The 26,686-nt window shown below is 42.3% G+C and overlaps 1 protein-coding gene across 2 annotated transcripts in view; it reads left to right on the top strand.

Moving 5' to 3' along the window:
• The window catches only part of MAGI3 (membrane associated guanylate kinase, WW and PDZ domain containing 3), a 100,148-nt gene extending 74,011 nt beyond the window's left edge, over window positions 1–26,137 (top strand). Inside the window, exons 16-21 of one of the 2 annotated variants that reach the window (XM_021715139.1) lie at window positions 14,519–14,621; window positions 15,441–15,564; window positions 16,416–16,559; window positions 21,502–21,640; window positions 22,455–22,545; window positions 23,146–24,837. In XM_021715139.1, coding sequence (XP_021570814.1) covers window positions 14,519–14,621; window positions 15,441–15,564; window positions 16,416–16,559; window positions 21,502–21,640; window positions 22,455–22,504 — 560 coding nt within the window. In that variant the 3' untranslated portion in view covers window positions 22,505–22,545; window positions 23,146–24,837. Of the gene's footprint in view, window positions 1–14,518; window positions 14,622–15,440; window positions 15,565–16,415; window positions 16,560–21,501; window positions 21,641–22,454; window positions 22,546–23,145 lie in introns of both variants that reach the window. The other variant, XM_008063294.1, reaches the window with a different exon arrangement.
• Window positions 26,138–26,686: the final 549 nt, after the last annotated feature.

The following is a 26,686-nucleotide window of genomic DNA, read 5'->3' as shown; positions in this document are numbered from 1 at the left end:
GCAGTCGCTGTTGGTGTCAAGCCTTTTATGTCAGGCCCATGCCACAGTGCGCCTTTCCTTGGGGCGGGCATTGTTCTGGGCAACCGTTGTACAGACAGGAAAGGGCGCCTAAGTAGGGCGTGAGGCATGCTGGCGGCCCTGGAGTCTTCCAGACTGGTTAACGTCTTGCCTGCTTTAAAGCTGCCTTTTGATTGTCAAGAATTTCTAATTAGGAATCATTTTGAACCAGTCCTTGTTCTTTGTTTAAGAATTACAATGTAACCACTATGTACCACTTATCTCATTTTTCCTGATCTTAGAAAACTAACGAGGAAAGACCAGACACTGAGTTATGAAGGCCCAATCTTCCGTGTTGAAGTTACACCCACTATAATGTGTATCCATGTCCCGTTTTCCCCCATGACCCTCTAATCTAGTTGGTTTCCAGATCTTTTATGCTTCCTGTTTTTATTCTTCTTTTCTGTTCCTATTGCACCACTCATATGTTTATTTCTGAGTTATTGCTTAAATCATCTTCTGTTCAAGATACTGTAGGGGTATTTCTGTATGGACATGAGTTCACCTGGCGGCTCCCTGAGGCCCTCCCGGTTCTGAAGGCCACTGAGATGCTGTGACATCCGCCTCTGTTCTCTCCCTTCTCCTTTCTCTTCCCAGACGCTTCTGAGACTCTGCTGCTCCTTTCCAGAATCCTCTCCGGAGGAGATCCAGCGCTTCCCCATTCTGCACAGCAAGTGTGGCCCTTGATTTGCTGTCTGCCTGCCTTTTAAATCGCCTCCCAGTGTCCTCGCCAGACCTTCTCTTATCTGGGCCTCATGGGCCTCTGTGCACATGGCTTCCTCCCCTAACTCGCATAGCGGCTGCTGTCTGCCGTTCACTGGACATCATTCTTAATGTAACTCTCTCCCTGTTTAAGCGGTCTGCTCCTTGAAGACAAAATATAGGTTGACTGTGAGATTTTCTGGGTGCTCAGTAAGTATTTGTTGAATGAGTAAGTGAATAAGCAAATGAATAAGTCAATGAACAAAGTAAAAGCAGGAGATTTTAGTTCTGAGGAGTTCTGTGCCATTAACCTCAGCAGAGGCAATATAAAACCAGAAAAAGAAGTACAGCTTTTGGCATAGTCCACTGACACCTGTTAGCTAGCTATGTGACAGACCAAACTGCTTAACATTTCTGATTTTCAGTTGTTTTATCTGTAAAACAGAAGTAGTAATATCTATTGCAGCTTCTTGTAAGAGTTAAAGGTGAAAATGTACATAGACGTCATAAATACCCTAAGGTGTTTTCACCTAATGATAGTGATCATTATTTTGCCTATTGGCTGCCTCCCTCATTTAGGTCTCTGTGTAAATCTCACCTTCCAAGGAGCTAATAATATTACAGGCATGGCATGGTAGCTCGCACCTATAATCCCAGTACTTTGGGAGGCTAAGGCAGGAGGATTGCTTAAGACCCTGGAATTCGACACCAGCCTGGGCAGCATAGCAAGACTCCCATCTCTACAAAAATAAAAATAAAAAAAATAAAACCTTCAAAAATATTTAGTGGCCGGGCTTGGCGGCTCAGCCTGTAATCCCAGCACTTTGGGAGGCCAAGGTGAGAGGATTGCCTGAGCCCATGGGTTTGAGACCAGCCCAGGCAACTTGGCAAGACCTCATCTGTACAATAAATCAAAAAATTAGCGAGGCGTGGTGGCACTCGCCTGCATTTCCGGCTACTTGGAAGGCTGAGGCTGAAGGATCACCTGAGCCCAGCAGGTCGACGCTGGGTTAGCCGTGAGCGTGCCACTGCACTTCAGCATGGGTGACAGAGTGAGACTCCACCTCAAAAAATTTTTTTTAAAAATATATATTTAGTAAGTGCTTGTGTTACAGGCACTGTCCTAAATGTTTTGCATATATAAACTCATATAATACAATAATCCTAGGTAGCTATTATTTTGCCATTCTTGTAGATGAGGACAACAGAATCACAGAGCAGTTAGGTAAATTGCCTGTGGTTATAATATTTTCTAAATACTTATTCTCAATATCTGCATGTATCTGACCAACAAACCACACTTTGAGTAGCCTTGAGGTGGATACTTTAGTAGAAGAAAAGAAACTGTTTATTGTTGATGGTGTTTTCTTTAAGAAATAATCCAAAGCTGCTCATCATTTCTCTTGGAAAAAAGTTCTTTTGACATTCTGGCCCTTTTCCCTTTTGAAAAGACTCTTGAGACTCCCTGTGTAATGTCAGCCAGTGTTCAGGAGAAATAGAATGGTAGAAGGAAACTCCCCAGCAGGTATATACTTAAAGTAGATTACTATGCAGGTATAGCCTCTTAACATGCAATCACATTTTATATGTAAAATCACATTTCAGTGATCACATATTGTTTTGTTATACTCTAGAATTTTTTAATCTATAAAAACATCAAAATCTCTTATTTTTCTTGGGGGAAAAATATAGAAAAATCTCATTCATGAAGTTTGTAAGCCTTCCAAGTTTCTCATAGACTTCCGTATAAAATCTTTCAACTGCACTAAAGAATCAAATGACTGTTTACAGATGTATGGCTATTTTCAGAAGTCACACATTCGGATTGATATGTCCAAGCAGCATGGCTTCCCATCCGAAGCCTTATCCCTTCTCCACAGGCCATTTCCTAGTGGGGGGGGGGGAAGACAGTTGCCCAGAAGAAAAACAGCTCTTGTTCTCTCCATCTCTTTTCCCCTCCTAGGTACTGTTGAATATTTGTGACTATTTTGCCAAGGAAGTGGCAAAGCAGATGTTCTGCCTCATAAAACACTCGAACCCTAGTGATGACTTGTGCTCGTTCCCTGTCACCCCATCCCCAGGACGCCACCACCCTTCCACCACCATGGAATCTTGTTTCCAGGTGTAGAACAGAAATGGACTGTGTCTGGTAGTCCCTGCTTACTGTCAGGAAACCTTTACGTGGTATTATTTTTCAAAATGGATTTCTAATTTTTTGTCAGGTCTTGTTCATTTTATTTTCGAGAATGAACCTGAGTTACAAAGCTACCAAGACTCCTACTGGAACAATTCTGGTAGTGTTGCCAGAATTTTGTTTTGCTTTGTTTCCTGTTTATTTGTCTGTTTATTCCTATTTGGCTCCACTTCCCACTCTCATTTTTCTCACTGTCCCCACTAGCAACCATTCTAGTATGTCTTATGTACTGCATTTTATTTACGTGTTTTTAAAATACATTTTTCGTGGTGTGTTGGCATTTATTTTTGAGCTATATAAGTGTAGTAGATTGTATGCTGGTTTTTTTCCTCAGTACTTGTTTTACCATTCCAGGATCCATTCCAGCATTCTTCATGGAATTTTGTTGTCATGTCTTCTTTTCTCTTGTTAATTGAGATATAATTCACATACTGTAAAATTCATTATTCTAAAGTATACAATGCAGTGATTTTTTAGCATATTCCCATGGTTTTGCAGCCATCACCACTCATTCCACAAAATTTTATCATCCCAAAAATAAACTTTATGCCTGTTAGCAGTCACTTTCCATCCTCTCCAAATCTCCATCCTTAGGCAACCACTAATCTGCTTTCTGCCTCTATGGATTTGCTACGCATTTCATGTAAATAGAATCATACAGCATACGACCTTTTGTGTATGGTTTCTTTTACTTAGCAAATGTTTCCAAGGTTCATCCTTGTAATATGTGTTGATATTTCATTCCTTTTTATGACTAAGGTATAAATTATTTTATGCATATGTACATTTTGCTTACTTATTAATCATTTGATACAGATTTGGGTGGTTTCTACTTTTTCATTACTGTGAATAGGGCTACATTGGTATACAGGTTTTTGTGCTGATGTATGATTTCATTTTTCTTGGTTTTATACTTAGGAGTGGAATTGTTGGATCATGGTAACTATGTTTAATTTTTGAAGAACTGCCGAATGGTTTTCCACAGCAGCTGCATCATTTTGTATTCCCACCAGCAAGATATGAGGCTTCCATTTTCTCCATATCCTTGCCAACACTGATTTTCTTTTCTTTTTTTTTTTTCAAGTTTGTTTCCTAGCCATTCTAGTGTGTGTGAAGTGCTACCTCCATAGGTTTTGATTTGCTTTTCCCTGATGACTAGTGATGTTGAACATCTTTTCATGTGCTTAGTTACTACTTGTAAATCTTCGCTGGAGAATGTCTGCTTAAATTCTTTGCCCATTTATAACTCAGTTATTTATCTTTTCTTATTGTTGAATTGTAAAACTTCTGTATGTATTCTGACTACCTGACCTTTTTCAGCTAGATGGTTTACTCTCCTTTGGTACACAAGAGTTTTAATGTTGTCGAAGTCCAGTTCATCCAGTTTTTCTTTGATTGCTTGTGCTTTGGTATTATGGCATCATGTGCTTTTAAGATTTAATGTGCATTGCTGGGTGACCATAACTGATCACTTCTAAGTGCTTGACAGTATTCCATGATGTGTATTTATCACATATAACCTATCCACTTCCTTATATGATCAGAAACATTGCCTCCAACACCACAATATCACAAACAGCCCTGTGATACACATCCTCATGTATGTACATTATAAAACAGAGTGAAGCCGGGCTCGGTGGCTCAGCCTGTAATCCCGCACCTTTGGGAGGCTGAGGTGAGTGGATTACCTGAGCCCACGGGTTCGAGACCCGCCTGGGCAGCGAGACCTCATCTCTATAATAAATTAAAAAAAAAAAAAAATCAGCTGGGCGTGGTAGCGCGCACCTGTAATTCCGGCTACTTGGAAGGCTGAGGCGGAAGGATCGCCGGAGCCCAGAAGGTCGAGGCTGCGGTGGCTGGGAGCGGCCACTGCACTGCAGTCTGGGCGACAGAGTGAGACTCCAACTCAAAAAAAAAAAAAAACAGTGAGAAGCCAGGCACAGTGGCACATGTCTGCAATCCCAGCTACTTGGGAGGCTGAGATGGAAGGGTCACTTGTGCCCAGAAGTTCAAGGTCAGCCCGGCAACAAAGCAAGGCCCTACTCTAAAAGAAAGAAAGAAAGAAAAAACTGTGTGAGAATTTGTGGAAGTGAAATTACTTTATCAGAGAGTATATACATGTGCTTAATTGACTCAGTACTAATAGATTGTTCTCCATAACTGCTTCATCCATCCATAGTCCCACCAGCAAGATATTGAGAATTCTTACATCTTTTACATCCCCACCAACACTTGGCATTATCAGTTTTCAAATTTGCTAATCTAAAACATGAAAATGTTATCTCATTGTTTTTAATCTGCATTTCTCTGATTACCCATGAATTTGAACATCTCTTCATATGCTTGGGATTTTTTTTTTCCTTGTAAATTGCCTGTTCATATCATTTAGTCATTTTTCTTTGTGGGATTTCTTTTTTTGTTGTTGATACTTAGTGGTTTCTAATGAATTATGTAGACATAATTTTGTTTTAGAAAGTGCAAATATATTTTTCTATCTTATATTAACTGTGAGCATGATTCCTCACGATACAGAAATTTTTAATTTTGGTGAAATCAGATTAGTCAGTTTTTACCTATGGCTTGAGCTTTTGAGATTTTAATCTAAGAAAAGTCATCCTTTTGCCCCACATCACAGAAATGTTTCTCCTATATGATCTTCTAATAGACTTCAAATTTTGCTTTTTGCATTTAAGTCTTCAATCCAGCTGGAGCCTACATTTGAGTATAGTTGTAGGAGGAATCTAGTTTTATGTTTTATTCCTATTGTGAGTCAGTTTTCCGAGCACCAACTATTACATAGTACTTGTTTACTCCCATTGACTTGTGATGCCATCTGTGCTTTTTTTTTTGAGTTAGAGTCTCCCTCCATTGTCCAAGCTAGAGTGCAGTGGCACATTCACGGTCATTCCAGCATCAAACTGCTGGGCTCTGGCAATCCTTCCTCCTCAGCCTTCCAAGTAGCCAGAACTACAGGCGCGTGCTACTGCACTCGCTAATTTTTTATTATTATTTTTTTTTATGGCAAGGGAGTTCTACAGTAATGTGAATTTTAAGAGAGACCAGCTTAGATCCCTCGTGGTGTATGGAGGAGTGGATTTTTTTGTTTTGTTTTGTTTGTTTGTTTGTTTTGAGTCAGAGTCTCACTCTGTCACCCAGGCTGGAGTGCAGTGGCATGCACACAGTCACCCCAGCGTCAACCCGCTGGGCTCGGGCGATCCTTCTTCCTAAGCCTTCCAAGTTGCCAGAACTACAGGCGCAATACCATGCCCAGCTAATTTTTTGTTATATTGTAGAGATGAGGTCTCACCATGTTGCCCAGGCTGGTCTTGAACCCCTGAGCTCGGGCAGTTCTCCTGTCTTGGCCTCCCAAAGTGGTGGGATTACAGACTTGAGCCACTGCACCCAGCCTAATTTTTTATCTTATTGTAGAGACGAGGTCTTGCCAAGTTGTCTGGGCTGGTTGCGTACCCACAGGCTCGGGCAATCCACTCACCTTGGCCTCCCAAAGTGCTGGGATTACAGACTGAGCCACGAGCCTGGCCTGTACTACATATTGAGATGGAATCTACTCCTGGTGAAGATACTGTGAACATTGTTGAAATGACAACAGAATTTAGAATCTTACATAAACTTAGGTTGATATAGCAGTGGCAGGGTTTGGGAAGATTGAGTCCAATTTTGAAAGAAATTCCACTGTGGGTAAAATGCTATCAAACAGTGGTGCCACTATCTTGTTTATCCCCTTGAAGCATGAGTCTTCAAGCTCCTATTCTATTAATTTATTTATTCTTGATTTGATGATGTATATGTGTGTATTTTCTTTTTTTTTTTTTTTTGAGTTGAAGTCTCACTGTCACCCAGACTGGAGTGCAGTGGCACACTCCCGGCCACCCCAGCCTCGACCTGCCGGGCTCCGATGATCCTTCCTCTTCAGCCTTCCAGGCGCGCGGTACCATGCCCAGCTCATTTTTGGTTTATTGTAGAGACAAGGTCTTGCCAAGTTGCCTGGCAGGTCTCGAACCCACGGGTTCAGGCAATCCACTCACGTCGGCCTCCCAAAGTGCTGGGATTACAGACTGAGCCACCATGCCTGGCCCTATGTGTGTATTTTTAAAAAAAATTTTTAATCTGTAAGTTTGTGAGGTATCCTAGTATATTTGTGTACTAGTACAAATCTCTCTCTCTCTCAAAATTGACTAGATATTTGTAGAACTTTTCCATATAAAATTTTAGAGCAAAGTATTAACTTCCTCCAAAACATCCAATTGTAATTTTTTGGTGATATACTGCCAAAAAAGGTATATACATTTTAAGAAAGGAAAAAATTGTATTAAAATTATAATGCTCAATATATACCGAGAACCAAGGATGAATACAAGCCACGTTTGACTTCTGCAATTGCAAGAGGTGCGCAAAGTGATTACCATCAGCATCCAGACACTCCTGATTGTGGCAAACTAATAGTACATAGGTAGCATCTCTTGGAATGTGTATACATTATTTGTTTTGCATCCCCAATATGTATGTATGTGTACACACGTGTGTGTATTCAGGAGAACATATCTTTAAACATTACGTGATTCCACGTAGGGCCATGGAATGTATCTCTAAATACTCAAGTCATCTTTAATGTCCTTTAACAGAGTTTTAGAACTTTCTCTCAAAAGGTTTTTATTTACTTGTGGTAAAGATGATTTTCAATAGATTCTAATGTTTATTGGTATAGGTTAACTGTGGATTTTGTTTTGATCTTCTGATAAGACACTTTCTATTAAGTGTAGGCATATCTCAGAGTTATTGCAGGTTCAGTTACCGACCACTACCATCAGGTAGCGAACATTGCAATAAAGTAAGTCACACAATTTTTTTAGTTTCCCAGGGCATATAAAAGGTTTGTTTATACTGTACTGTAACCTATTAAGTGTGCATCAGCATTGTGTCTAAAACATATATACATACCTTAATTTGAAAATACTTTATTGCTAAAAAATGTTAGCAATCATTTGGACTTTCAGCGAGTCTTAATTTTTTTACTGGTGGAGAGTCTTGCCTCCGTGTTGGTGTCTGCTGACTGATCGGAGTGATTGTTGCTGATGGGTGGGATGGCTGTGGCAATTTCTAAGAGGGAGACGATGAAGTCTGCCACATTGAGTCACGATTCCTTTCACGAAAGGGTCCTCTGTGGTATGTGGTGCTGTCTGCTAGCATTTTACCTACAGTAGAGCTTCTTTCCAAATTGGACTATATCCTTCTGAACCCTGTCTCTGCTTTATCAACTAAGTTTATAAAATATTCCAATCCTTTGTTTTCATTTCAACAGTGTTCACAGCATCTTCATCAGAAGGAGTTTCCCTCTCAAGAAACGACTTTCCTGCACGTCCATAAGAAGCAACTCCTTATCTGTTCAAGTTTTATCATAGGGTTGCAGTAATTCAGTCCTATCTTCAGGCTTCACTCCTAATTCTAGTTCTTTTGCTATTTCTGTCACGTTTGCAGTTACTTCCTCCACTAACATCTTGAATCCCTAAAAGTCTCCCATGACAGTTGGAATCAGATTCTTCCAAATTCTTGTCAAGATTGATATTTTCACCTCCTCCCATGAATCATGAATGTACCTTTTTTGTTGTTTGTTTTGTTTTGTTTTTTGAGTCGAAGTCTCACTCTGTCATCCAGACTAGAGTGCAGTGGCATGCTCACGGCCACCACAGCCTCGACCTGCTGGACTCAGGCATTCTTTCCATCTCAGTCTTCCAAGTAATTGGAACTACAGGCATGCACCACCACATCCAGCTAATGTTTTTTATTATAGAGACAAGATCTCTCCATGTTGCCCAGGCTGGTCTCAAACCCATGGACTCAAGCAATACTCTTGCCTCCACCTCCCAAAGTGCTGGGATTATAGGCGTGAGCCACCACATCCAGTGTGAATGTTCTTAATGGCATCTAAAATGGTGAATCCTATTCATAATGTTTTCAATTAACTTTTCCCAGAGTTACCAGAAGAATTACTATCTGCAGCCTTACAAAATAAATTTCTTAAGGAATAAGACTTGTATTATTCTATTGTATTAGCAGGCGTGAAAACATTGATCTCATACTTTTCCATCAAAGCTCACCTAGGTGCATTGTCAACGGGTTGAAAATAATCTTTTTTCTGAGCAGTAGGTCTCAAAAGTGGGCTTAAAATATTCAGTAAACCATGCTACAAACAGATGTGCTGTCATCTAGGTTTTGTTGTTCCACTGACAGAGCACAAGTAGAATAGATTTAGCATAATTTTTAAAAAACAATTTTATTTTAAAGGTGTGGGGTACAATTCAGGGTTAGGTATGCAAATGTTCATTATGCAGGTACCCTTGTTGATGAGGTGTGCTCCCCTGGCAGTTTCCCACTACTGCCAATCCCTTTCTTGTAGTATTACAATGGTTGTTCAAGGTCTGCTTATGAGTGAGAACGTATGACATTCGGTTCTTTGTTTCTGTGATAGATCAGTCAGTATTATAGTCTGTAAGTCCATCCAAGTTGCTGCAAAGTTCATAATTTTGTCCTCCTTTATGGCTGTGTAATATTCCATCATGTATATGTACCACATTTTTAAAATTCAGTCCTTTTTGGATAGACAGCACCGTTGGTTCCATATTTTTGGTTTTGTAATTAAGATTCAGCATAATTCTTAAGGGCTCTGGGATTTTCGGAATGGTAAATGAGCACTGGCTTCACCTTAAAGTCACCTGCTGAATTAGCCCTTACCAGAAGAGTCAGCTTGTTTTTTTGAAGCTTTGAGGCTAGGCATTGACTTCTCCTCTCTAGCTATGAAAGTCCAAATGACATCTTCTTCCAATATAAGGCTATTTCATCTATATTCAGAATCTGTTGCCGGGCTCGGTGGCTCAGCCTGTAATCCTGCGCCTTTGGGAGGCCGAGGTGAGTGGATTGCCTGAGCCGCGGGTTCGAGACCCGCCTGGGCAGCGAGACCTCATCTCTACAGTAAATCAAAAAATCAGCCGGGCGTGGTAGCGCACGCCTGTAATTCCGGCTACTCGGAAGGCTGAGACGGAAGGATCACCAGAGCCCGGCAGGTCGAGGCTGCGGTGGCCGGGAGCGGCCGCTGCCCTCTACTCTGTGCGACGGAGTGAGACTCCGACTCAAAAAAAAGAATCTGTTGTTCATTGTTGTCACCTTCATCGATGATATTAACTAGATCTTCTGGATAACTTGCTGCAGCTTCTACATCAACACTTGCCGCTTCACCTTGCACTTTTATGTTACGGAGACATCTTCTTTCCTTAAACCTCATAAACCAGCCTCTGCTAGCTTCAGACTTTTCTTCTGCAGCTTCCTCACCACTCTCAGCCTTCATAAAATGAAAGAGAGGTAGGGTCTTGTTCTGCATTAGGCTTTGGATTAAGGGAATGTTGTGGCTGGTTTGATCTTCTATCGAAACCATACAACTCTCTCTATATCAACAATAAGACTGTTTCTTATTCGTGTGTTTGCTGGAGCAGCACTTCTGATTTCCTTCAAGATATCTTTCTTGCATTTACAACTTGGTCAACTGGTGCAAGAACCCTCCCTAGCTTTCAGCCTTTCTTGACTTCTGACATGCCTTCTTCACTAAGTTTAATCGTTTCTGGCTTTTGATTTAAAGTGAGAAATATGTGACTCTTCCTTTTATTTGAACACTCAGAGGCCATGGTAGAATTATTAATTGGCCTAATTGTGTCTCAGGGAATAAGGAGGCCTGAGGAGAGGGAGAGAGATGAGGAAAGGCTGGTTGCTGGAGCAGTCAGACATTTATCCGTTAAGTTCACCGTCTTATGTGGGTGTGTCTTTTTTGTACCCAAAACAATTAGAGACAAGTAATTTGAAACTGACATGGTATACAAATGTTCTTTCACCCGGTAATCCAAGGTGAAAGAGTTTATAGGAATTTCCAGTGGGTACAGAAATACAAAGATCAGGGCAACTCCTTCGGGTCCCCTTCCACTGTGGGAGCTTTTCTGTCCTCTCCATAAATCCTGCTTTCTCGCTTAAAAAGAAAAGAAAAGAAAAGAAATACAAAGATCAGTGATCATTGATCACAGATCACCATAATAGATATAATAATAATGAAAAAGTTAGAAATACTGTGAGAATTTCTAATGTGACACAGAGACATGAAAGTGATCACCCACTGTTGGGAAAAAAATGGTGCTAATAGACTTGCTCAGTGCAAGGTTGCCACAAGCCTTCAAATTTTAAAAAAAATGTAATATCTGCAAAATGCAATAAAACAAGGCATGACTCTGCTTACTCCAGTAAAAACTTCATTCTCATTGAGGATGAGATATACTTAACTCATTGCTTTACTATTTTAAGAATTTTTAGATAAAATATAGAGAGAATTTTAACATAATGGAATAAATATCTAATGAAAGATAAAAATAGCTTATAACAGAAATGAATTGGTGAATACACTTAGCATGGGTTGAAGGACTAAAAATGGAAAAAAAATAGCAATGATAGAAAGTTTTGGCCAGGCACCATGGCCCATGCCTATAATTCCTGCACTTTGGGAGACTGAGGCGAGTGAAGTAGCCACTTCAGATAGTAGTCCAGAAATTCGAGACTAGCCTGGGCAACCTAGTAAGACTTCATCTCTACAGAAAATCTTTTAAAAAATTAGTTGGAATGGTGGCGAACACCTGTAGTCCCAGCTACTTGGGAGGCTGAGGTGGAAGGATTGTCTGAGCTCAGGGAGTCAAGGCTAAGCCATGATTGTGCCACTGCACTCCAGCCTGGGCAACAGAGTGAGACCCTGACTCCCCACCCCCCAACAAAAAAGATTGTGCTTAACCTTGATGAAGACGACAAAAAACATGCCACTAAAAAGTGAGGGCACATTTTGCCTAGAAGAGACATCTGTCATCTTTAAGGGAAGGTCGAGGAAAGCTTGAAAGGGATCAGATTACTTATATTGTCCTGCTCTGATGTTATACACACAGTACTGTAGTCAAGCTTGTAAACTGATAAATTGTCTATATTGAACTCAGAGGTACAGACATCTCCCAGTCATCTCATTGATGGTTGTAATTTCCCTGTCAGTTTCCACCCCTGAATAGTAGCCATGAATTTACCATGACAGAAGAGAATCTAACTCTATAGTGGGAACTCCAGTTTAGAGACAGGTAACTTGAAACTGATATACTCAGTAAGCAAAGGTGGAAGAACTTCTAGGAACTTCAGTGGCTACAGGAAGATGAAGATAAATGAGGTGTGTGTCCTATAGTCAAGGAGTTCCAGTCTGGTGGGAGGACAGGAATTCGGCTAGCTCCAACACAATGTGGTAAATGCTTTCAGAACGTTGTCGTGGCAGTGTGCTTGAAGACCCAGGCGAGAGTTCCCAGGAGGCAACGCTTTGAACATGAGGTGAAAGGGAAAGGCAGGGGTGCCCAGGTGACAAGGTTGGATAGTAGCTTATGAGTGACAAGTCACCATAGGCCTCTAAGCAAGGTAGTGGCATGTTGTTCGACCTTTGTGTTGGAGCTGGAATCCGTGATGGTGGCAAGGAGACTAGTTAGGAGGCCAGAATAAGTAACTAGTTAAAGGTAATTGGGAAAATAAAATTCATGATAGCAATAAAAGAGCAGGCAATTTTCAGATCGCCCCCCAAAAAACCCCCCCAAAACTTGTAGCCCACCCCCCTGCCCCCCTTCCTGGAACACTTGACTTTCAAGAGGAGACACAACCTGGTGGGTGATTCTGGCCCAGAGGTTGCTTCTCCTCCTCTAGGTCTGCTACGCAGTGTTGACATCCTCGTCCACACATGGGCCCAGCAGCTGGAGAGCGTCGGGCGTCTGCAGGGCATGACCATTTGCTGTTCTCTGCCCTGCCACTTTTGACCCTCTTGCTGTGTTTTTAGGGTGCTCTCTAGCTCTCAGATACAAGAAGTTCTTAAATAAAATAAACCATTTGTCAGCTTTTAGACTCAACAGAACTTTGAAAAGCAACGACTTAATTGAAGCCATAAAGCAGCTCCTTCCTCCTCTATAGAACGTGCTTCCTAGTGGTCATAGCTCTTGTCCAGAGCATCAGACTTGCTCTGTCTCTGTGATGTCTAAGATTCAGGTTGCAGCCGGGCTCGGTGGCTCAGCCTGTCATCCCGCACTTTGGGAGACTGAGGTGAGCGGATGGCCTGAGCCCGCGGGTTCGAGACCCGCCTGGGCAACTTGGCGAGACCTCATCTCTACAATAACTAAAAAAAAAATCAGCCAGGTGTGGTAGTGCATGCCTGTAATTCCGGCTACTCAGAAGGCTGAGGCGGAAGGATCACTGGAGCCCAGCAGGTCGAGGCTGCAGTGGTCGGGAGTGGCCACTGCACTCCAGTCTGGGTGACAGAGTGAGACTCCAACTCAAAAAAAAAAAAAAGATTCAGGTTGTATCAGTGGCCCCATGTTGTTCTAAAGTGGCCTCTACATTGAATGTTTCTGCAAAGTAAGGGAAATATTTTAGAATGCACAGTTAAGGAGAAATGCAGCCCCAAATGAGATAGATCATTTTGATGATGAGGACATTGACAATGATGAGGACAGTTATAATAGAAACTTTTATATTGTGCATATTATATGCCAGGCATTATTCTACGCTCATTTGATATAATAACCCAGCGAGGTAGCCATAATTCCCCTTTTATAGGTGAGACCATTAGAAGCACAGAGAATACACTGATTTGCTTAAGAACACACAGCTGGCAAGCAGTGGGATCCAGCTTCAGCCCTGTCCATGCTGTTCATGGTCTTCTTCACGAAGCTCTGCTTCCTCTCTTTGATGTCTTAAATATCCTGTACTTTGATATATAGGCAGAGTCAAATGTTCAGAAGTTTCAGGTTTAAAAATGTGAGTCTGGCAGCCTTAAGAATCTCTTAGCTGTCCCCTCCCAGGATGTGCTGTCTTGCTCTAGATGTCGGCAGCTATGAAATCTGCCTTCGGTGAGCAGCAGGGGATCCAGAGCTGTTGGGACCGACACAGAAACAAATGTGACTCTTCTCACCCGTATTTATGTTCGGAGAAAATGGAAGCAGTGGAATCTCTATAAGCATTTGTAAGCCTCAGGATGGTTTTATGAGTTTGTCTTTGGTACTCAGTGTCAGGCAGAATGACCGCAGTGGAAAGATGGTGTGGGCTTTGCTGCTTGGCCTCTGCTCCAGCATCCTGCAGCCCATCCCTGTTGCCTCGAAAGGCCTCCCAGCTGTGAGGAAGAGGGTGCGGGGAAACCTGTCGGAGGGGCCACCCCATCGCTCCTGGAACGCGGTCTTCTAGATCAGTGTTGCCGAGTTTGGTCGTTTCGGATTTTCCTTTTGTTGGGCGCTCAAAACAGAGGGGAGGTGAGGAAGAGGGAATTTGACTCCTGTTGTCTTAAAACAGAAACATTAGCCCAGAGACAGCTGACAACAGTGCTGCTCATGCTGACCTCACTAAAGTCGGTAAAGCAACAACCATCTGTTGTGGTCTCACTTTCATGGGTCCACGCGGCCTTCACCTTTTTATGTACAAACTCTTACTTCTGTTGCTTTCTCGTTTGAACAGAGCATCCTGGTCCACCATCAGGAACAAACTCAGCCCGGCAAAGCCCAGCCCTGCAGCACAGGCCCATGGGACAGTCACAGGCCAACCACCTCCCTGGGGACAGGTGGGCTGTTCTTCTCAGGTTTTGCTTTCTTCTCTCATCTCCCCACTCCCCACAACGCACCCCACCCCACTCCCACCCCCATGCAGATGCCGGCTAGTGCCGTCAAACGAGAACTCGTGCCTGTTCCGTCCTCCAGTGCCTTCCCTGTTCCCTCCGCCTGCTCCATACCTTTGTCCCGCTTCCCAGCCCCCATCCCAGGCTCAGCAGAATTATCCAATCAGGCCTGCTGAGCAAGGATTAGAAAGGAGTGACAGAAGCATCTGGCTCTGCTGCTCCTGGTCCTCATAGTTTTAGTAGGGAGGGCCTAGACCCACATGGATGCTGTTTTCTCAGACTGCCTGAGCAGAGCAGTATTTTGTACATATTTCTTTCCTCTTTTGTTGAGAATACTAACCATGAAACCAAAACTAGACTTCCAGAAATTCTGCATCTTCATAGGCGTTGGTGCTGCAGGAGAGCCATTTTTTACTGTGACAAGGTCAACTGATCTGCCCTCTAGTTCAGTCATTTGAGTGCAGTTTTCCGTGATGTCAACTGAACTGAAGTGCCGTTTTTAAAAGTGAGTTTCTGAGAAAGGAATTGAGAAAAAAAAAACTTTTAATGTGGGGATGTTGACAGACTTTAAGCTATGTCAGAGTTAATGACCAGGTTTTTCCTGGTGTCTCTCAGGTTCTAGATATACTCTGTCTTCCTAGTGATTTGTCAGAAGGAGAATGACAAGGTTCAGCTTTTAAAAGAAAAGAAATTAATCTGCCTTTGCTTTTAGACTGTTTTTCATGTTCTCAGTTCAGAGAGTGACTTGACGTCTCTCTCTTGTAGAAGTGCCCTAGAAGATGAGGCTGGAAAAGATGGCTCCACGTACAGACACTCATGGTCTGACCACAAGCACCTCGCACAGCCTGACACTGCGGTGATCTCCATCGTAGGCAACCGGCACACTCAGGTAAAGACTGAGACTTTGAGTTTCTGTATCACTGACAGTGGTGAATCTTTATTGCAAATCAGTTCAGATCAGTTTGTTTCCAAAATGAATAATCCTTAAAGACCCACTGTGTGTTTGGCATTCTGTTAGCATCCAGGGTAATGTAGAGAGCGAAAGAAAAGTTCATCCTACAGGAGGAGAAATTGGAACCCTTGGTTAAGTACTTAGAAGTAAGTAGCATTTTAACTAATTGATGTAGGAGGTTTTTATTTGTTTTTCAGGAAAATTAGTTAAAATCTGTTTAAAGGAAGCACTTTCCAAAATTCTGTTCTCTGATCCATTGCACATTAACCAGTTAGTGGAGAAGACATGCAATCTTAAGATTAATTTAAGCTGCATTTTAAAATGAAGTAACCCAGCCGGGCTCGGTGGCTCAGCCTATAATCCCGCGCCTTTGGGAGGCTGAGGTGAGTGGATTGCCTGAGCTTGCGGGTTCGAGACCCGCCTGGGCGGGCGAGACCTCATCTCTACAATAAAATACAAAAAAAATTAGCTGGGCATGGTAGCGCGTGCCTGTAATTCCGGCTACTCGGAAGGCTGAGGTGGAAGGATCGCCGGAGCCCAGCAGGTTGAGGCTGTGGTGGCCAGGAGCGGCCACTGCACTCCAGTCTGAGCGACAGACTGAGACTCCAACTCAAAAAAAAAAAAAATGAAGTAACCCTTCAACCCAAAATTGCCTTCCTTCCTTCCTTCCGGTCTAGAAACTCATATTGGGAGTATAAATTATTTCTCCCAGCTATAAAAGTCGTGTTTCTTCCCAAGGTCGGTAAAGCCTTCCGCAAGAACTTGTTTCCCTGCACTTTGTTCTCTAGAGCCTCGGCTGTCACCCAGTGGAGCTGGAGAGAGGGCCCCGGGGCTTCGGGTTCAGCCTCCGAGGGGGAAAGGAGTACAACATGGGGCTCTTCATCCTGCGTCTTGCTGAAGACGGTCCGGCCATCACAGACGGCAGAATCCACGTGAGTCAGCGTCTGTCTGAGCCTTTGGCTCAGGCTCCAGCCTGGACACTTCCACAGTCGTTGAGTCAAAGGGGACGCAGAAAGGGTTCACCATCACTGATACCTGAAGGGCAAATGCTTGTCCTCTTGCTGACCCCCTGGTGGCTGCATTTCTTCCCTCATGCTATGTCCTGAAGTTATGCTACTTTGGCCTTCTTGACCCTGGGCGGTGAGAAAAGTCATTTCTTATTTACACAGTCAACATCTGAGGGTACGTAATTAACAAATAAAATATACTTTCATCCTCCTAAGAGTCTTGGGAAAGGCAAGATAAAATAGAATCTTTAACTTCATATAAGAAACAATAGGTCCCGAATTTCCCTTCCCCTCTTTGCTCCCTCTAGAGGTAACCAGAGGTTGAAAAGCATGACTCTCCCAACCTTTGTTATTATTTGAAGGACTAAAACAATAACGCAGTAACGTCCTGTCATGGGAGTTCTCAACTCTGAAACACGGTGACTTTTCACAGGGCATTGGAGTCCAGATTATTTATAGATCTGCCTAAGGTATTTTTGCTTCTTCTCCAGATGTTAATTAAAGAGGAACCTTATATAGAAGATATTTATTGTCTTCAATTTTTAAAAAGTAATTAACTCACCGGCGTTCAGTTAGGTTATGCATTTAACAAATGTTCTCTTTCTCCCTACCCAAGAGAATTTTAGATTTTGTTTCTCTGCCACCAATAGGCATCCGGGAAAGGGAACTCTTTTTTTTTTTTAGTTTTCACTAAGTATACCAACTAAAGGCAAATGATCCTGGTGCATTATTAGGTGGCATACTCTCGTACTGACCAGAAAGGCCTCTGGGTGACCACAGTTTGGAGATTTTCACCTTACTCCCATTGCTGAGTATTTCACAAGCCTGTGTTGAGTTCTTGTTCTAACCAAGGCTGTATCCTTGGTACTGAATACATTGGGAGAAGGAGTGACCCAAAACAAATAAGATGCCATCCTTCCTCCAAATAGCCAGACACCTACACAAGTCCCAAGGGGCAAGCAGATTTCACAGGCTAGGCAGTGTCAAAAGGTGCAGGGAGTTTCGAGAGAGAGAGGTTGAGGAGAGAAAGCCTTCTAAGCTGAAGCAATTAGGAACAGGATAAAACCAAGGAGTAGAATCATGTACAGGGAACTTCAAATAGTCGCGTGTATCTAGATTTTATTTAGAAAATACCTAGGGAAGTGGAGGAAGGCGTTGCCAGGATAGAGGCTGTAGACACTGGGAAGCCATGGAAGACCTCAGAGCCAAGAGTTGCCCTCCTAGCCGCTGATGAGATCCGTCTGTTGTGGCATGCGGGTGGTGAAGGGAGAGGAGCAGAGCGGGACCTAGCGGTGGCAATGGGCGTGTCGCTCTGACTCCAATGGTGGCACTTGGGATGAAGAGCCAATCCGTACGAGCCTAGCAGTGTCAGAGAAGGACCAGTCTAGTTGCGGATGAAGTATTTGTTCCGTGAGGACGAAGGAAAGGAAGCGTGACGGACGGCTCGGAGGCCTTGCCCTGCCGGCTCCATGAAAACCATTAGGGAGGCCCAGGGGAGAAAGGGCGTGGCGAAGACCGATGGCGCAGCGTTGGCCCGTGGAGGAGGAGGTGCCAGCTAGCTGGGCAGGTGTAAATGTTTACTAGGCGTCTGGAACCAGTGGTAGCCACCCAGACTACTCAGACAGGTAGTGACTGAAGCCTTGCAGTAGGTAAGTGACCAACAGAGAAGACTGAGAGAGTAGGTCAGGCGCAGTGGCTCATGCCTGTAATCCCAGCCCTTTGGGAGGCCAAGGTGAGAGGATTGCCTGAGCCCTGGAGTTCGAGACCAGCCTGAGCAATTAAAAAAAAAATTTAGCCAGTATGGTAGGTGTGCTTGTAGTCCCAGCTACCTGGAAGGCTGAGGTAAAAGGATCACCTGAGCCCAGGAGGTCGAGGCTGCGGTAGCCATGATCTTGCCACCGCTGGGCTCAAGTGATTCTTCCACTTCAGCCTTCCAACTAGCTGGAACCATAAGTGCATGCCACCATACCTGGCTAATTTTTGGATTTATTGTAGAGATGGGGTCTTACCAAGTTGCCCCAACTGGTCTTGAATCCCTGGGCTCAGGCAATCCTCTTGCCTCCGCCTCCACCTCCCAAAGTGCTGGGATTAAAAGCATGAGCCTCTGTGCCCAGCCTTTTTTTTTTTTTTTTTTTGAGTCAAGGCCTCACTCTGTTGCGCATGCTGGAGTGCAGTGTTACAATCATGGCTCATTGCAGCCAGTCATACTCCCACCTCAGCCTCCCAAGTAGCAGGGATTAAAGATGCACATCATCATGGCTGGCTAACTTTATAATTTTTGTAGAGATGGGTCTTGCTATGTTGTCCAGGCTGGAGTGGATATTATTTTGGAAACCACAAGACTGCTTAAAAAGATAGTGACTTTTGGGTTTTTTTGGTGGGGAGGTTGGTTTTGTTTGTTTGTTTTTTGAGTTAGAGTCTCTCTAGTTATCCAGGCTGGAGTGCAGTGGCATGCTCACAGCCACCGCAGTCTCGACCTACTGGGCTTAGGCGATCCTTTGGCCTTAGCCTGCCAAATAGCTGGAACTACAGATGCACGCCACCACGCCTGGCTAGTTTGTGATTTATTATAGAGACAAGGTCTCACCAAGTTGCCCAGGCTGGACTCAAACTCCTGGGCTCAGGCCTCGGCCTTCCAAAGTGCTAGAATTACAAGCTGAGCCACCGCACCCAGCTGTGACTTGTTTTTTAAAAGAATATTCTTTTTCTCTATTTCTTCTTCCCACTACTTTTTTTGGTTTTCCTGTTTCATTTTCTTCTCTTTCATTTATCTCATCTTCCTGGCTCTTCCTCTCTGTGCCCATAATTTTTTTTAATAATACAAAATTGAATTTAAATATTTGTTCTATTTATTAAAAGATGTTTTCTTCAATCTACTCTTATCACATTTAAAATTTTTAATGTAATTTGAAATTCTAAAAGCATGTTGACATCTCCCTTTCAGGGGAGCCTTTTTCATCTTCAGTTTTGCTCAGTTCTGCACAGAACTCTCCCCCCCGCAAGGGCCTGTCTGCCACAACCCTTAAAGATGTGACTCCCCTCTCCCGCACCCAATTTAGTTTTAAAGTTAAACAAAAATGACACCTGGTGGTAAATCTGTCCAATTACAAGTTTTATTTGTAATGTATTTGTTGTACTAAAAGAATGAAACGTTTAGAGAGTTTAAGCCAAAGAATATGATTGAAATTAATCTCAACCATTTTTAATAAGATAGACCCAAACCATGCTGCAAATACTTTCTACTTTAATTTTCATTTCTGTAATTATCAGCAGGATTATAAGTCTAGGGCTAATTTGTTATCTATATTTCCTCATGAAAATTATTCTTCTATCACTTATCAGGGGAAGTCTAGGTATTAGCTCCTGTTTCCCTCATATATTCTAGATAGTAAGGGGTTTTTAAAAAATTACTTTTCTTCATCCTATTAACCTCATTATTGTCTTACTTTGGTTGTTTTTGTTTGAAGGTATTTTTATTTTCTATATTAAATCCATGAATCTCGCATGCCATTTCTTCTCTTAAAATAAATAGGCAACAAAACACTTATTCTGTTTTCAGTTTCATGGTTTGCTTGAAATGTTTTGCCTTGTATAGAATGTGTGTAGTCCACAGTTAAACCTCCATAATGATGTACTTCAAAATAACTTGAAAACTAACACTTATTTTGCACTTATTTTGAAAACACTTATTTTGATGTATAATTACATTTTATCTCATTTAATCCTTCCAGCAGTCCGGAGGTAGGTACTAACATTATCCTCATTTAACAGATGAGGGAATTGAGACCACTCAGCTGAAAAGAGCTAGAGCCAGAATGTGGACAGCCTCCTGACCACCATGCCAGGCTGCGTCTACAGACATAGGGCTGCCCCACCCCCGGCCTTATCTAAATAATTACTGAGACTCCTTGTGTTATGTTACTTCCAGATTGTTTTAGTAAGCTCTTAGAAATATTTAGAAGATTTGCTTTTTGGAATTTCAATAACATTCCATTGTTTAGTTTTTCTGTTTTGAAGTCAATATCCTTCTGTTGCAGTCACCTTGAAATAGATGTTTAAAATCACTGCCACCATTATCTGTAGTCAGATCCTCTGTAAAAGTGACACTTGACTTTTTCATATTTTCCCTTTTTCTTTTAAAATAAATACCGATGTTTCCAGTAAATAGCAATGGTACTGAGGCATCGTATTCTGAGCCTCTGCTTTATGCTTATTTTCCTAGGAAATGATTTTACACTAAAGTTATTCAGTTTATGCCAGTTATTGGTTTTACCTAAGTCATCCTATTCATCTATTCTTTCTGGCTTAATTTTTTAAGAATTCTCTTCTGTAAATATGTCACTTATTTAATGTCTCATATGTGCCCAGATATAGTGGCAGCAAGGGAGTGGGCAGTTCTCCCTGGAGGCTAGGAGTCTTCAACGGTGAGAAGTCATCTGTCCAGGTTTTGGGAAGTAAATTCAGAATCCAGCTCAAGTTGGAAAGTCCCCTTTATGTTCAGATAAAGCTCTGGTGTCATTTGGATTGTTGTACAAATTTCACCTTTTCACTCCACCTAGACTTCCACTGTTTAACTGTTGGTGGAAAACTTAGACCTGGAGTCTTGATTCAAGATGCCCAGATCCCAACTTACTGTCCATATAAAATCTCCTGTATATGATTTTTATGGCGTAAATAAAACTAGATATGGTCTCTTCCTATTGCTACCATCTGTCCCCTCTTCAGCTCTAACATGATAGCGTTGCACACAAGTATTTTTCAAATGAAAGAGAATCCCTTAGCGAGGCTGAACAGCTCGAGGTGACAAAAGCAGAACTAAAGTAGGATGCATGGTCTCATGTTGTTACTGTGGCTGTTTCCTATCTAGGTTGGTGACCAGATTGTTGAAATCAATGGAGAACCAACACAAGGAATCACACATACTCGGGCAATTGAGCTTATTCAGGCCGGTGGAAACAAAGTCCTTCTGCTTTTGAGGCCGGGAACTGGCCTGATACCTGACCATGGTGAGTAAAGTAGCTCACGGTGGCTGAAAAGTTGTGTGTAGAGTGGGCGGAGGAAAGGAACATGCACTGTGGGGGATAGGCATTTACTAGCGAACTCAGAGGTGAACACCAGAACCACCAAGAGCTGGTTACACAGGAGAGTTATCAGAGAGTGCTATAAACAAGTGACTTTGTCAAGCAAGACTTTTACTGGAACTTGATTCCATCAGAAATTCAGAAAACATACAGTTGCTTTTGTAGAGAAATGTGCCAATAAAAAACAAGTACATTAGAGGCAAATGATTTAAATGGCATGAGAAACATTTTGAAGCCTTGTCAGAGTATCCCGGCTTTCTCCCTTCCGTGGCTAATGACACACTAATAGTATTCCTTTCTGTCCAGTAAGATATGTGTACATCTTAATAAGTGGTATAAAAAGTTTAGACTTTCCTGGTCACTTGTCAAAAACAAGTTGCTGTTGGAGTTGGGCCAGAGACCCTGTCTGTGCTTCTTACTGACCCTAAACCTCCAGGGTTGCCCTGTGTATTGTGAAGTATCACAGTACTTGAAAAGCAGTTTTGTTTTTTAACCGAGAGCACTGTTCTCCAAATCCAGGCAGTGCCACGCCCACTCAGTGCGCGTCTCCTCTAGCGCACCCGCCCCCCCACCCCCAGAGCTTTCGAGGGACCCTCCTGCAGTCCCCTTCCAGCTCACAGTTCTCTGACTATGTGACCTTCCGCCATCTGCTTGTAAATCATACATTCCCAATGACGTCTTTGCTGACTGCGCTGATTGTTGTCCACATAGTCCTAGGCTTTTTCTCTTCCTTCTTCAGGTTTGGCTCCTTCCGGTCTGTGCTCCTACGTGAAACCTGAGCAACATTAAGGCTTTCACGGCTTTTCTTGGTCTTTCCTTAAAAAGACTTGGTAAATTTGCATGTCTTATAAATCACTTCCGTCCTTTGTTTTCTTTTTAATTGAAAACGATGCTATTAAATACATCTGTTTCTATCTTCTGCACTTTTCCATCTCCTTTTGACATTAAATTTGACAGCTTAATGCAAGAAAAGTATTTAAATGCCCATGAACTTCATTCTGGTTACCACAGTTTGGTTTCCTTTATTAATTAGTGAATTTGCCATATCCTTAAGCTGTATCCATTGATAATAACTGAATTAGCAAGCTTCTTGGACCAGGTAATTTGGTCCAGTCTTATAAGTTTCTGATTGGGCTGTGCTACTAATTTAAAGATTATTTATTATCTAATTAATTACACATGATTGGAAAAGTGAATGTGAATACTATTCTTTTATGTATATCAACAACCCACCGTTCATGTACAAACAGATGTCTACACACATCTGTCTTTACAGAGCGATGCAGAAACATATGCAGACTGTCTAAAGTACTCATACTCGGGCTGTGTAAGCAGTCAGGACAATTCAAATGGCTGCCAAAGTTCAGAACCTGTTGTTCCCATTTGTAATTCTAAGCTTTGATAATGTTCCACTCAAATCACTTTCCTAGGTGATGGGGATATTAATAATCCTTCATCCGCAAATGTGATTTATGATGAACAGTCACCATTTCCCCCATCTTTACATTCTGCTTCCGTATTTGAAGAGTCTCACGTGCCAGGAACTGAAGAGTCTTTAATGAGAGTTCAGAGATGTGAGAAGGCAGAAGAACTAAAGGACATTGTGCCTGAAAAGAAAAGCACTTTAGATGAAAACCAGTCTGAGATGAAACATCAGTCTCTTTTCCAGAAAAATGTGAATAAGAGGGACCCACCCAACAGTCATGGGCACAGTGACAAGAAAAATCTAGGAAGAGTAGAAAACGGTGGTGCACAGAGAGGTAGATCTGTTAGTCCCAAAAAGTCAGCCAGTCGACATTCAGAGGAATATTTGGAAAAGATTTCCGGTCCTCCAAAAAATAATCCTAAAACAAGAGCCAGAGATCGATCGCTCAGCCCCAGGAAAGGGGAGAATAAAAGTTGTCAGACCAGCACCAGGGCAGGGTCTGGACCAGATCATTGCAGAAAAAGCAGAGGACGGTCTTCCAGCCCAAGGAAGCAGCAAAAAGTTGAAGGAAGCAAAGATCCATCAAATGCTGAGGCCAAATTATTAGAGGGTGAGAGTCAAAGACTAGTGGGCCATGCCAGCAGGAACGCTGAGCAGATCCCTGAGGGGGGAGAAAAGTCAGGGGTCGTCCAGAAAGAGACAAAGCAGAGTTCACTGGGAAAAAACAGAACAAGGTCTCCAGAGAAGAGAGGCAAAAGAGTGGGTGAAAAGTCTCCTCCATCCAGAAAGACCACTCATGCTCCCAGTAGAGTAGTGTCTGGAAATGAAAAAGGAAAGAAAGCGACAGCCATAGGAGAAACAAGTTCTGGTAAAGAGAAAACAGGAGATAGTGTCCAGATGCCAGAAAAGCAGCTGAGGCAGGAAGCTGAAGAGAGGATGGTTTCAAACAAAACAGAGGACCACAAAGGGAAAGACGTGGAAGCCGCTGACAAGAACAGAGAGCCCGGAAGGCTCAGACCCGAAGGCGGTTCTCCAGTTAAGAGAACACCAATAACTCCAGGGCCTTGGAAGGTGCCCAGTGGAAGCAGAGTCACAGGCACTCCTGGTAGGGCTGAAGAACGGCTGTAACTCTTAGTACAAAACAAAGAAAAACCAGCTGTCTTCTTTTCATACGAAAAAGCAGCGTTTTTCCAGCAAAAACAGGAGGCATTTTCCCCCCAGAAATTCCGAAACACGTAAGTACGTTTTCGTTTGAGCATCAAGCTCCCCAGGCTGCATGAAGGGCCTTTGGGATTGCTGGAATCCCCTGGCCCCAGCCGGTGTGCTCCCCACACGCAGGAAGGAGCTGCACCCTGGGCTCACCTGACACGCCCTGCTCAGGCTGCCCGGCTCGTCTGAACAAGCCACGTGTGTCGGTCTTAACAGTGTGGTCACAGCTCTCTTTGTGTCTGTGCCAAGTGATCTACTGTCTCACGTCTGTTTTATCCTTCTCATTCAGCTATTTCCACGGTAACGGAAAAGTTAGGTTCGGCTTGGAAGCTGATGTTCCCAATAGCATGTTGCATGTTTACCGAGAGAAGTATCTGAGTCCTTGCAGAAGAGATCGTTAACTCATCGTTAAAGATGGCAGTTTTCTCTTCTAACAGCTACTGATGTCCCAGTTTAAAAACAAAACTCTATAACATCCCTACTTTAAAGAAAGAAAATGTGGTCAAATATGGATGCTTTCTTTGGCTTTTTAATTTGGCTGGTTAAAGTGTTTCAAATAACTGTTAAAGATATGACTTACAACTGAATGTCAAAATGAGACAGGACTTTAAGCAATAGCGTTCACCTCCTGCTGTGTTATCCAACCTTAATGTAGTTAGAGCATCTCAGGTTGCCCTTTCTGTTTGCTATTTCATAATGAAACCACAGAGAAGCATGTGGAAATAGCACTTACTGTTCAAAGAAAACCTACCAGCTGTCTATTTCTGGATATTTTGGTTGTACCTACTACTAAAGTCACGAGTCTAATACATAATACATATCTGAAGAGTCAGATTACGAGGTTGTACGAGGGACTTCATCATGAAAGCAGTTTCACAGTCCACTGACAGATCAAGTACCAGCTTTTCTGGGAGCAGATGTACAAGTCCGGGTGATCAGAATCAGAACGTGTCTAAGGTCTACCCGGCAAGTCGGGACGGACGTGGCAGACAGGGCTTGCTGGGTCTTACTTAGTCTTACTTTTTAGCTGCATTAACTTTATTTTAAGACAAGAAAAGGAGACCAAACATCTGTTTAGCTTACACGAATTTTCAGAATTACTTTTAAAAGATGTTTGTTGGGAGTTGGAGACAGTTGACTCCATAAAAATAGACCCTGAAGCAGCATTCAGTAGCATCTATAAATAAAGGCATTTTCTCAGAATAGAACAATTCTCTGGGGTTTGAACACACTTGTTCTGTCACCTGGGGTTCATCGTGTTGTGAAACCCATTATGTCCAGGTCCTTTCCTCCAACAGTGACTATGAAACTCTTTGATCCAACAACTGTATCGGCCCCTGTAGATAAGACATGCTTCCCAGAGTGAGATTTTGAAATCCTTTTTTCGTCCAGAACTATATTTACCTACCTATTGCAACTACTCAAATAGAGCAAAATTAGGAGGCTTGATAAATGCTAAGACGTTAGCATCACAGAAATGATTTATTTTCCCTATAGCCCACACGTAGTGATACAAATCCTATTTTTACTGTTAAGTGTGACATAACTTTGGTGTCGTATGTTGTCAGTCTGATGTGGCTCTTCCTTCCTAAGTAACCTGTCCCTGTACTGATTATATACTGACTTAGCAATGTGGCCTTGGAATGCTGAGCAAAACATGGATGTACTGGTTGTAAATGTTTATATATTGTACAGTACCTTTCTATATACACTTGAGGTTCTGATTAGAGAAAGATCTGTAAATCGCTCGTTATTTTTTATATAGATATTAAAAAAACACAAAAAAATGCTCATGGCCCGTGTTTCTTTTACTGTCAGATTTGTTTGCTGTTGATGGTTTGAGGCCTCAAACAGATGTTCTCCCTAAAGAACAAACATCCAAAGTCCTGCACTCAGGAGACTCTGACAATGGTGACTTTACCTGTACAGTTATGCTTTTATCTATGTGTAAAGCTTGAAATTGTTTAGAGTTGAATATGCTTATTTTTCACCTTTCTTTGTAAAGAAAATAGCTTTGGATAAAATTTGCTGCTTAAAAATCCAGAAGGAGAACACAGTTTTGTCTTATTGCCTATTCAGCTACTAGACATTTATAATGAATATAGAAATGTAAGTCCAGTTAACCCCAAGGTCACAAACTTCCATTTCATGAGACTATGAGAATTCACATTTTTTAAAGATCATTTTATTTAGTTTTATACTTACTTTTAGAATGAAGTGTTTCGACTTGATTTCATTTAACCCTTGTTATAAGAAATGCCTAAAACTGACTTCAAGACCATGGTTAATTTAATCCTCTTAAGGGGAAAAATAAATTCCTACTTATCATTGCATGA

This window comes from Carlito syrichta, unplaced genomic scaffold (genome assembly GCF_000164805.1).
Source record: "Carlito syrichta isolate Samal-C Ts95f unplaced genomic scaffold, Tarsius_syrichta-2.0.1 Scaffold306713, whole genome shotgun sequence".
Lineage (NCBI taxonomy): Eukaryota > Metazoa > Chordata > Mammalia > Primates > Tarsiidae > Carlito > Carlito syrichta.
The sequence above is the reverse complement of the archived record's forward strand: the minus strand, read 5'-3'. Positions and strand labels throughout refer to the sequence as shown.